Genomic DNA, 12,915 nt, shown 5'->3' with positions numbered 1-12,915 from the left:
GCTAGCACTAGACAGGATGTAAACCCAGCTTAGTCAGGCCCCAGAGCGCAGGCCCTTTTCACTACACTGCAGCGCTGAGGCCGACTGCAGGGAGCCTGACTCTGGCCCTGGCCTTAAGGAGTTTATGGGTCAGACAAGATGGGCTCAGGTGCAGAAAACTGAGACTTAACCCGTGAGTGCTCGAGGCAGCAAGGACTACAAACCTATCTCTTCTACCAGTGGCCACTCCTCAAAGGGCACCAAGAGACACAGCCAGCTGAGCGTCACAAGTAGCAGCTTCTTGACTGACTCAATGGGAATGACCTGTGCAGCCCAAAGGGAGGGCCAGGAGCCCAGAGGAAAAGCTAAGGCGCAGCTAACAGTGGTACTCCTTCCTCTTGGGCATCCTGCCAAGATCATGAGATACAGATTGAGGGACTGAGACCCTGGCAGGGGACACTGCTAGAAATTATCCACAGGCTGTATTCATGGAGGGCCTCAGAAGCTGGAGATGCAGGAGAGAAATCTTCCAAAAGCCCAGGCGAGCCAGCTGCGGCAAAGCAAGACTGTCGCTAAACATCCAATTCCTTCATCACACATCGTTCATCTCATCTCTGAAATTTCCCAGGGCCTGACCACAGCAGGTCTCAATATCTGCTCCTCCAACTAGACTGGATCAATTACTTCCAAAAATCATCCAATGTACCCCTTCCTGCAAGTTATATTAGGTTGTTCAGACAGGCTTCACCACCAAGGAAACCATTCCCTTTGGGTATTCACCATTCTATTAAACCAGCTTCAACCTGACACTGGTCAGCAGCTGAAAGTCCAATAAACTAATACAAAGTAAATTTTTTTTTTTCAGACAGGACCTGGCTCTGTTGCCCAGGCTGGAGTGCAGTGGCATAATCCCAGCTCACTGCAACCTCCACCTCCCAGATTCAAGCTATTCTGGTGCCTCAGTCTCCTAAGTAGCTGGGATTATAGACGTATACCACACATCCAGCTAATTTTTGTATTTTTTGTAGACATGGAGTTTCACCATGTTGACCAGGCTGGTCTCAAACTCCTGGCCTCAAGTGATCCACCCACCTTGGCCTGCCAAAGTGCTGGGATTACAGGCATGAGCCACCATGACCGGCTATAAAGTAAAATTAAAGGAAATATAAACTCTTGTTGACAGAGTCACAAATATCTCAGTTATCATCTGATTTAAAAGAAAACAGAAAGTTATCCTAAGAAAAAAGTGAAGATTTATGTATGATGATGTTCATCAAAATGATGAGCAATAGAAAATGGTAAACATAATTAAAACATCTTACAGCAGGGGCTGGTTAAACAAATTATCAAGGAATAACATGGAGCACGAAGAAGCAGAGTTTCAAAGAACAGCAAGTGATGTGGGGAAATGCTAATAATATAAAGTTGAGCATAAAGAAATAGGATGTAAAACTGTATAGAGGGCGTGATTTCTACTTAGCAAAATACATCTGTTGTATGTGAAGGTAAGAAGGAAATAAACCAAAATGTTAATAGTGGATTGGCAGACAGCTGGTTGGTTAATTTATTTTTTCTCTTTTGTTTTTCTATAGTCTCCAAATGTTTTGAGAAAAAATGTCTCACCAAATATGTGGGGGATGTGACCACCAAGCCCACTGGTGCTGTGCCCTCGCTGAACTCAGGAAGTGAGCCAGGGTCAGGGTGGGGGCCCACAGCCTGCCCTCTGCTGAGTTGGCTCCTCTGGGTTTTCAGGAAGTTGCTGTACCAAATGCTGGCCACTAACTTCTCTTTTGAGACAAGGCACTGAGGCACCAGATGGGCCAGGAATGTGGCCGACTGAGGAAAAAACCAACGGGTTTGGCACAGAGCGGCAAGGGTGGCCGGTGCTCACGGAGCCTGAGACATACTACAGACTGTGTCTCCACCAGGCCTCCGGGAAACCCGTGAGATGAAAAGGAGTTGATCCCACTCTCAGAGGATGCCATTTTCTATTCCATTTTTGTGCTACTGGCCTGAAATTTTCCCCATCTCTAGGGAAATCATAGAAGAAAGGGAAATCGGGAGCCAGCTAAACCATTCCTCCCATCTGCCCTTCCTTTCCCATGGCCAGCCTGTGATCTTGGTGCTTCTTGAAGGGATCCCTCAGGGCCTCCCTACTCCAGGCCTACCTCCTCACTGCCTCTAGACAACTTTCTGAAGCCCCCACCTATTGTGGCCTGTTCGCTTCAGTTGTCACCCGTTGCTTCTGGGAAAGAAGACAAGCATTTCAGACTGGCACCCGGGCCCATCTCCTCATCATTTTCCCCAACAAACCCTACACTCCAGGTAGCAAACCTCCTATGACAGTGGAGGTCAGAAAATAATCACATAGAGTCAAAACCATCCTTGAAGAATTCCTGAACCAGCCCACAAAGTACACCTCCTCCACCCAGCTTTGCGTAGACAACCCAAAAGGGTAATTCTTACGCACCAGCGATTCTTTATAAAACTAAAGTTTAAGTAACTAGACTGCAGGAGCAAGCACAGGTAAGACCTATATGCAGAAAGGCTGGAAGTCCAACTTGCTGGGCCTTGAGGTAACCACCAAAACCCAGGGACATCAGAGCTGGGTGATGAATTCCTACAGGACCTACTCCTTCTATGTTACAGAGTAAGCCTCTATGGCCTATAAGATTTGTTGTAGGGAAGATTCGAAGAGTCAGTTTTTAACTATGAAGAGAAGTTGTAGCTTCCCCCAACATCAGCTCTTTCACTCATACACACGCTTACAAAGGCCTGGAATGTTCTTTTCCTGCCTTTATCCTCCTTTCACCAAGAGTCTCCTCATTTAAAAAGCCAACTCAAAGATCCTCTGAAGATAACGCCTTCTCCTAGCTCTATGATTGTACAGCACAGAGGTACCTGAACTTTATGGATCTGCTTACACATCTACTTCTCCTCCTAAAGCCACAGACTCTCAAGCACAGCCCCAATGTGGCTCCCCAGTGCCTAGCACAGAGCAAGGCACACAGCAGACCTTAGTCAGTGATGCATGAATGAGGGAGTGGATTGCAAACTGCAGACAAAAGCTAGAAGAGGATGCGGTGTCCCCTTGGACTCACCTGTCTTTTGTCCTTGGCAAAGGTGAGTCTTCCTTGGCCAGGTAAGTCCAACCTGGGCTGTGCCCTGAACTATCTGCCTCACCTGGGCCATGTGGCCATGTGTGACTCAGCCAGGAGATGGGTTGGCAGAGTCATGTCTAAGATACTCTGAAAATGCAAAGCACTGTTATTGTGTATCAACACCAGCCAGGTGGCTACTTGTTCAGTCTGCAGGCAGATAATATTGTAATTGTTTCTATCTTTATCGCTTTGAGAAGTACAATATGAGAAAAGTAAAAACAATCAAGGCTATGTTTAGCCCTGTGTTTTCCCCATTCGCTCATGGAACAGAAAGCGATTTGTTGGGTCAGATCACCAGACAAAAGAAACAGGAATAGAAGCTAATTTTTAATGGCAAACTGCCCCAAGCGCTAGGCCCTAACGTCACACCGTACAAAGGGCCTCGGTAGGCCTCCAAGAAGAGGATATGGGGTGCCCCTGCCCCCTCCATTCGGTATCACTTCTGCACAAACAACTATAACTCTTTCAAGTCACAATGGCCATGATGTAGGAGTCTACTGAGCAACAGTCACTTGGTGTAGCGGAAAGGGCAAGGACCTGGGTTCAAACCTCAGCTCTGTTAGTTACTCAGTTCCTCGTAGCTATTAGGAGAATTAAATAGGCATCTCATACAGGGTATAGAGTAGGCTCTCAAAAGCAGCAGTCATCATAAGGATAATCAACGGTACTGGAAAACGCTCTCCTAGCTGAGGCTTGACTCAACCAGAGCTGCAACTGGGTGCCAGCCTCTGTAGAATCTGGCTGGAATGGAAACCTGGCTTCTCTGACTAGGATTTCTCAAAGTGTGGCTTCTGGGCCACCTACAGGAGCATCCTTTGGGGGTGTTTGTTAAAATGCAGGTTTCTAGACCCTGTCTCTGACTTGGTAAATCAGAATCTCTCTGGGTAGGCATTTGCATCTTAACAAGCTCCCCAGGTTATTTCAATGCAAAAATGTTGAGAAATGCTGTTCTGGAAAGCGGATGACATGGAGAACTGAGTTCTCAAACATCTGTCAGAATGGCGGCCCATCCAGACCATCCAGCACCACTGCCCAAAAGCTTCAGGAGGTTTGACAATTCTGGTCTCTACAAATTTGAATTCATAACATCACTGAAAGTTGGTGTTTTATGTTTCGGTTTGGGCCAATTCCAGGAAGAAGAATGGAGAAGGATCACCTCACCCTTCAAGTACTTAGAAGTTTCACAGGACAGGATGAGGACCCTTAGGGCCTCCTTCTCAAGCTACACAACATGCTCTCGATGGAGAGCCACTAGCAGAGGCCTCAGAAGCTAACTTACTCCTGAGAACAAGATGAGTGTGAAGCCTCCCACTTTCTCCCTGAGAACACGCAATGGCCCATCAGCTGTGTCCTAAAGACACACAGCAGGGCCCCCATCCACCTGCAGCCTGACACCAAGCCGCTGGCAGACCTGAGCAGGGCGCGACAGCCCACAGCCTGAGAGCACAGCACCAGCCCATTCAGCTCTATGCTACGCCTGTTGCTTTAGCCTTTAGGGCATGTAAAGCTTCTCCGTGTCCCCACTGAGCATTATCTTCACAAGTCTGAAATGATACATACGTGAGAGCATGTGCATTTGTGTGTAGCGCAAACACACATGAGCCTTTGCCTGCAGATGGGAGAGTGAGCCACACAAGCATCCTTGGGCCCAGTTCTCTCACAGTCTTGGACAGACTAGGCTCTTCCAAAGCTGAGGCTTGATGACTGAGCTTGAAGTTTCTGACTTTTGATTGTGCCACAAAGAACAGGAGAATGAGATGCCTACATATGCAGAGACAAGGACCCAAATCCCCAAATTTGCACTCACAAGGCTCTGGTCCTGTCACTGTTTGACTAAGAAGGGCAGAAGACTGCTGTGTGCACAGATCCTAGAGCTCGAAGCAAGAAAAACACTCAGAGGAACACGAATGGTATTTGACCTCAAATGTTATTTCCATTTCTACCCTTAAATGTGAAGGAAAATTCCCAGGGCCCCAGATTCTTGGGGGACTATAAGACTTCATATATTCAAAAGATAGAGGAGCTTTATAGCCCTGGAGAGCTCTGTACTATGTTTTCAATGGTCACATAAGTATAGCAGAATGTGGTTTCCAGAAAAGGTTAAGCACCTCAAGTACAGACCAAGATACAAAATGCCCCAATTAGCAAGCCTGCTGTCAGATCAGGACCAGCTGACTCATTCTTACATTTCACACCTATCTACTTGTGCTGACAATGAAGGATCTCTCCCCTCCTGTGGGCTGGGCTGTGTGAACTTGGCCTCAGGGCCACAAAGATTCTATGCTTGGTTTGGGGAGAAGCTCACCAAATCATCAATGGGAAAATCAAGAGAGCCAAGGTGTCTTTCTGAAGGTGGTTTTGCTAAACTGATCTTACGATAAGAACGTGGGGGTGCGGGGGACACAAGCAGGGCAATGACATGAGCTCCCCCATGATTGTCTCATCTGTTTTTAAATGGACTTGAGAGTCTCTGGCTCCCTGGAGGGTCTCTTTGCTTATATGACCAGAAGGAGACTCAATTCAGAGCAGTGTCAGGAACAAAAGGTCCTCGAGCTTTGCCTGCCAGGCCTTAGCTTCAGGTCCTGCCCACGCACCTGAGATGGACTGTAAAATGGCAGCTGTGTCTTGGGTTGGGGGACAGCAACACAGGACACCAAGTTCCTCACACAAGGCACAAGGAATTCGGATGGCTAGAGATAGCGCTCCATCAGGACCCACATCCAAGGAAGAAGGAAGGCGGGTCTGCAGGGCTCTGGGAGGTGACGGAGGCTACTAAGGACAAAGTTCGGGGTTCAGAGCCATTACCAGGGCCCTGCCCTTACCAGCAGAGTTGTGGTGGCCCAAGGCAGCTGCCGCTGCTTCTGGGAAATCTTTGCTCTTACAAAAAGATGCCCGGTGGGATCCTCAAGGTTAAAAACCACACCAGATGGGGCACTGGGAACAGGGGCCTCAATCTCACCATCTGCACAAGGTGGGGTAGACTAGGGTCTCATGACAGCCTTTTCGGTTCTGACCGGGACTTCCTATTCCACCCCCCAGGCATTCATAAATGTAAGGGAACGGCTAGTATTTGCAATGGCAACAAGAACTCTGAAGGGACAACAAGGTCAGTTTGGTCCATCTCCTCTGGATTTCCATCCTGATTGTGGGTGTGCACAGAGCATGGGAAACGGGCAGCTGCTGGTGATGCATCTCTCAACTGATGTGCACAACAAAGCTGGGTGCCATTAAACAGATGAGGGAACTGGCGACAGGCAGAGTTTTCACAAAACTGTCAACAAATGCATATTTACTGTTAATCAGCTAACACTCCAATAGAGTCCTTGCTGAAGCTGAGGAAGAGCATGAATGTGCATCCCAAGCACGTGACTCATCTCATGGGCTGTCACAGCAATCCCCATCTGACTGATGGGGAAACTGGGCTTCAGAACGATGTCACATCTCCCCGATGAACACACATCCAGCAAATGACAGAGCCCGGATGTCAACCTAGTCTGCAGTCCCAAGGTCATATACTCTTGCACTTGGGTCAGGCTGCCTAACTTGACCATCTCTTCATGTGGAAGGCATGGTACCCAGATAGGCTGGCAGTGGCCATTTCCTGTCCTCTGGCACTATTGTGGTCCCCTCCCCATCAAGTCAGCCCAACCTGGGTAAGAAGGCAGCCCTGGAAAGCTCTGTTTTCACTTGTCACTGGCAACACTTGTCGTGTGCCAACCACATTTTACATCTACTTCCATTCTGTGCTTTATTATTCCTGAAACACTGCCTGAAACCAATGAATGGTACAAGGAAGAATTTAAATACCCTACATGGACAAACTATTTTAGAGATTTTTAAAAATCACGCATATGACCATAATAAAAATAAAAATAATAAAGCAAACCTTAAAAAATCCTATATACATATACATATATATACATACATACACACACACACACACATTTATATATGGATATAATTTTTTTTCAATGAAAACAAATCTCATTCTAGTCTATACTGGTTAACACACAGTCTCTTATTGGAGGACCTGGCCCAATGACCACATTCAAAATGGTTGTCTCTGCAAAACAGAAAAAGTGGCAGAGACCAAAAATTGGGCCTGAGAAGCTCTGATTTTGTTATTGCTGCATTCATTTTGATTTATTCATTTGTTTATTTGTTCTAAGAATCAAAAACACTCAAGCTCTGATGGCCACCCTTTTCCTACAACGCGCAATCACTTTCCACTTTCCATGACAAACAGTGGCTGAGTTTAAAGACCAAAGCTACCAAATCTCAAAGCAAAATCTTTTAGTCCTCCCCAGCTCAACACAGCCAACTGGTTTACCCTGTAGAAATTAATACAGAGAGTGCCCCAGGGAACAACCCTTTTATGTACAGAGTAGACTTTAACAGCCAAGTAATTAAACCCTGAAAGTAAGGGCTTATAATTAAAATGCGGACAAACCTGAACTGGGGCGGCACAAGGAGGGCTGCTATAATATTTTTACAATTCCTTTTTATACATAATGTATGATCCTTCTGCTCAAGTTTCCTCTATGTTCTTTGCCTGTGAAATAATTTACATTAATAAATAATTTATTACCATAACTCCTAAAGTAATTATGGGTTTCCATCCAATTTTTTTTAGCACATGAATTGTTTTGTTCTCTGTCCACTGACTTGTATTTACAAGACTTTTCCTAGTAGCCTTTTTAAAATAATTGGTATTGCCTTTGCTTTCTTACATATGAGTGATTTCCAGGTCTCCTCCTCGCCTGAGTGCTGAGGAAAATGGAATGTGTGGTGCCCATTGTCCCTACAATACAAATGCACTGAATGGCTGCAATTAGCCAAGGGTGGTGAATGGAGACTGCGCTCACTCCACTTGTCCTGTTTCACCAAAAAAGATTAAGCTAGTACACGTGTGACCCTGGGTCCCCCACTGCAAATGGCAGAAGATGTGGAGGGAGCCTGGACTGAGAGTCCACATGTGGCCCTGCTTCTCCCCACACAGGACGACTCTCAGCCACAGCCCGGGCCCCTCTTTGTACCCACTAGAAATCAGAGTCAGGAGCAAGGGCTGGCTCCCTCACCCAGTCGGCTGACCAGTGGGTGGGCCGCACCACGGAGCTACCACCTGACCCACGTTTCCTGTGTCGAGAGCACAAGAACCAGTCATAGAAATAGCTCTTTCCCAGAGCAGCTTTGTAGAGGAAATTCTATTTCAGCAAAGAAGGTGGGCTGGGGATGCTCTGGGAGATGAGAAAGGAAGCCAAGAGTCAAAACAGCCTCTGCTGGCAGGAGCCCTGTGGTGGGGACTGAGCTGGCACCCTAATAAGGGGCACTCAAACCTGGTGCAGGGATGGCTGGGCAGTGCTCAGCTCTACCCTCTCTGCTTCTTCCCATCCACACTCCATGCTGGCTTTGTTCTCTCTTCCACACTGAGAAGAACAAAACCACTTCTCTGTATCAAGTTCCTAAACTGGGGTAGGGGACAAGAGTGGGGAGGGACCTGGTATCCAGCTTGCAGTCACAGGGCATGAAGTGCTTTTAATTAAAAAAATAATAAAAAGCATAGGCCAGGCGCGGTGGCTTGCACCTGTAATCCCAGTACTTTGGGAGGCTGAGGCGGGCGGATCACCTAAGGTCAAGAGTTCAAGACCACCCTGACCAATATGGTGAAACCCCACCTCTCCTAGAAATACAAAAATTAGCCAGGCGTGGTGGCAGACGCTTGTAATTCCAGCCACTCGGGAGGCTGAGGCAGAAGAACTGCTGGAACCTAGGAGGTGGAGGTTGCCCTGAGCCAAGACTGCACCACTGCACTCCAGCCTAGGAGAAAGAGCAAGACTCCATCTCAAAACAAACAAACAAAAATAAAATTAAAAAGGCATTGTTGTGAGTACTCGATTTATATTAGTTATGTGTTTTATCTAAGTGGGTGCAGAGGAGGCTGGGCTACTTGAAACGCTGGCATTTTAAGAAGTGACCAGGATGCTGTGCTCCTTGCTCTACTGCACTTGCCCAGATTTTCTGCAGAACATTCGGGAAACTTGAACTCATACTGGCTTCCAGCGAGGACCCTGGCATGGGGGCTCAGGAGGAAAAAATCCTGAGTCACAGGACCAACTGTCCCCAGCTCTCATGGGAGAATTCCACTGATCAGCACCAGAACATGAGTCTTTTATCTTCAGGAGACAGGCTGGGGGTTGGTGATTATGATAATTTGGTGTTTTATCTTTGCACAGCATTGTCAAGAGCTGGAAGGGCCCAAAACCCTCTTGAAAAGTCCAGCCGGCCCCTCAGAGTATTCTCTTCCCCACTGTTGAAAAGCAGGCATGCCAGGCGCGGTGGCTCACGCCTATAATCCCAGCACTTTGTGAGGCTGAGGCAGGCAGATCACGAGGTCAGGAGATCAAGACCATCCTGGCCAACATGATGAAACCCCGTTTCTACTAAAAATACAAAAATAAGCTGGGCGTGGTGGCACACGCTTGTAATCCCAGCTACTTAGGAGGCTGAGGCAGGAGAACTGCTTGAACCCAGGAGGTGGAGGTTGCAGTGGGCCAAGATCATGCCACTGTACTCCAAACTGGCGACAGTGAGACTGTCTCAAAAAAAAAAAAAAAAGAAAGAAAGAAAGAAAAGAAAAGCAGGTACACCTCTGATGAAATCTTGCTGCCTGGGGTGCACTCCCAGTTCACAGAGCACCAGGAGGGCTGGAGAGGTAACCTGAGCTTCCACTAGACAGAGTGCACAGGGTAAGGCTCCTGACTGCTGACCCCTCTCCCCCAGTAAGTGCAGGAAAGGGACAGAGGTGGGAGGGAGGATGTATGCTAGTGTGTGGCCGTCACCTTAAATCCCCACAACTTGCAAGCTGAGGAAACCTAGCCAGGAAGACGGGGTGGTATCCCCATAGTTCAAGGGCCTCCACATCTCGTGGAAGTTGGCCTAAGCAGTGCGGAATTCACTGTTCATCGATCTTTCTCCTCTACCAGACAGAAACCTCCCTGAGGGAAGGCGCAGGGTCTGATCCACTCTATCCCTCACCAGGTGGGTGCCTGACACACAGCAGGTGCTCAAGTCGTATCTATGACAGCACGCCACTGCAAATGAAACAAAATGCAGTCAGTGAAACACCTCAGTGATGCACAGCCATGCAGGTCAGGGTTTTCCTGAATCAGGGAGGGGCTGAGCAACAGAAAGATGAGGCCCATAGGCAGAGAACAGCAGAGGAGAACGAGGGGACTCCAAAGACCTCCCAGCAGTACAACGGCTCCCCGCTTCTCCCTCTGCTGCCTCGCAGTGCCCTGGCGCTGTCCCACAGAGCGGAAGGAAGACAGGACCCTGCTAAAGAGGAGAAGAGCCTGGGACGGAGGCACTGGGACCCTGCCAGCACTTCCTAAAGAGTCACTCTGTAAACAGGAGTCTGGAGACACAGCGTAGTCCCTCCTGGAAACCACGGCCTCCCCGGTAGAAAGCAGGTTGCTGGGCTCCGCAGCCTCCAATAGACTCTCCTGGGCCATCTGGGCTTTTCCCCACACACCTCCCCTCCCTGGGGCCTCTGCCTTGGTCCCTGGGCCTCAAGACTTGCCCCTACAAGGGTGAGTCTCTCTGCCATCACAAACCCACCACACTTTCACCTTATTGTAACTTACATAGTGCAAAGACTAGAAATCCTTGAAATAAAGACCAACATCTCCACAACCCAGTTTACTGATCTGGCCCGGTTGACAGCTAAAGTCTAGGCACGGTTGAGGGTTTGGGCATGCCGGGGCCTCTCTCTCTTTCCCAGCACGACACAGGAAGGAAGCTCAAAGGTGAGGCTGTCCCAGGAAGCAGGCAATGAGGCAGGCTTCTGAGCTATGTGTCTGGGGCGCTGAGGGTTTGCTGAAAGCCGTAAACCACGGGGGAGGTATTCAATCCTGTGGGGACGGGCCTCCGAAGTATGTCATACGGAAAACCAGGGCCAGCTGATCTCCCTGTCTCCATCTTCTTCAGCGGCAGCATCAAGAGCACCGCCACATGTCCCAGAGCCATGGCATATGGTTGAGGAGAAAACAATCTCCCTTCATCGCCCACCTGAGTCCAACTCTGCCTACTGACGGAGCTTGCAGAGGGCCACTTCACTAGACCTCAGTTCTCCCGTATGTGCACGAAGCCGCTGGCAGAGCCAGCGGGGCCCGGCATGTACCGAGCCTGGCACAGGGCTCAATCTGACACATCGCCTCATCTACAGCAACTGTATCTGAAGAAGAAAAACAAAACACCTCACGTGCAGGAAAGACCGAGAAGGAAAGGCAAGGGAAACTCTGAGGTCTGACCAAAGTAACCTTTGAATCTGAAAGCCCACAGTTGTCATCCATCATCCAAGAGTGGTTTCTGAGTCCGCATAGACGTTACAGAAACTCATTCGGCAAAGACGTTCCCAAAGGTGGGCAAGGAGAGCCACAGAGGGACACTGGGAGGTCAAACAATGCCCAATCACCTGAAGCATCAAGAAATCAACATAATCAATGGTCATCTTTTTTGCCCCCTATAAAACACAGTAATTCACACTTGCACAGAAACAGAAGATCAAGGCAATCTTCTCTGGTAGGCATGTCAGCAAAATGAATCAAGAGCCTTAAAAATGTCCCTGCCCTCCAGCCTGTCTATTCCACTCCTGTAAACTATCCTAGCAAATCATCTCAAAGGCAGACAAGGAGTTAGGCACTTACATAGTCACTGTTCATCACAACAGCAAATAAAACAGCCCCTTGACCCAGCAGCCTAGATGTAGTTACATCACTAAAGACATCCTGATACACTTACCACACAAGGCGGCACTGTAAACCATTAACATGCATGGAATGAACAATTTTAATGCTGTGGGAAGATGATGGTAACTACTCCAAGTGAAAAAAGCAAACGAATATAGTTTCACCTAATTATATGTTCATCGTGCAGTGGGCTATATAAAAAATGCTAAGAACATAAACATACACAAAAATATCAACAGTAACTCTCCCTGGGCATTGGGGCTATGAGAGATTTTTATTGCATACTTTACACTATTGTGTATTTTCTGAATGAAAAAAATCGACATGAATTACTTTAATCATCAGACAGAAATTCTCAGTGTTGGAGTTGTAAACCACACATTAGAGCCTGTCCCTTCACTCAGGCACCATAGGGGACCAAAATAGTTACAACACACAGAAGAAGAGTCCCGGGGCTGCTCTTTTTGAACTTGGGTCCAGAAAGTGCTTTGAGCGTCTCACCTGGAGGACTCAGACCCTGGCTGGAAGGACTAGGAGGACAGCTTCCAGGACGGCCTTGAGTACTTACCCATAATTCCACAAGAGAAAAGTGTAGGTCCTTGACTCATCTTCTTTGGCGTGTGCTGAAAACAACCAGAAAAGCTATTCACTCTTCAAATCATAGGAAGCATGTTTGCACTGACTCTCTACTGATCCCTTCTAAAGTCACAATAAAAGGGTGGCTGTCCTTTGCCAACGTCAGATCAGGGAAAGGAGGAAAAGGTATTCAAAGAGAAAACATCTGCATAGAATTAGGCCCAGACTTTTTGTCCCAAGTCTCTAGTGAGTTATGGAGTCCATTGAGTTAATGGGCTTTGAAAACACACAGAAAGCCCCATCACTTCTGACAGGAGGGGATTTTTCCACATAAGCGATGTGGAGGCGGCCCAGGGGCAGGATGGATGGTAAACAGTGGAACAAGCTTCCTTGAGCTGGGCTGAGAAGAGACCAAAAGAGGAGGGGACCTCCCTGGGGACACGAAGAACCTC

At 47.9% G+C, this 12,915-nt stretch overlaps 1 protein-coding gene across 1 annotated transcript in view; it reads right to left on the bottom strand.

Moving 5' to 3' along the window:
* FAM53B (family with sequence similarity 53, member B) overlaps positions 1-12,915 on the bottom strand; it is a 125,051-nt gene that overhangs the window by 64,475 nt on the left and 47,661 nt on the right. Inside the window, exon 3 of the mRNA XM_011930203.1 lies at positions 12,456-12,510. Coding sequence (XP_011785593.1) covers positions 12,456-12,510 — 55 coding nt within the window. The remainder of the gene's footprint in view (positions 1-12,455; positions 12,511-12,915) is intronic.

The sequence above is a fragment of the Colobus angolensis genome, unplaced genomic scaffold, assembly GCF_000951035.1.
Source record: "Colobus angolensis palliatus isolate OR3802 unplaced genomic scaffold, Cang.pa_1.0 Scaffold85, whole genome shotgun sequence".
Classification (NCBI taxonomy): Eukaryota; Metazoa; Chordata; class Mammalia; order Primates; family Cercopithecidae; genus Colobus; species Colobus angolensis.
Note: the sequence above shows the minus strand (reverse complement) of the source record. Positions and strands in the feature narration are given on the sequence as shown.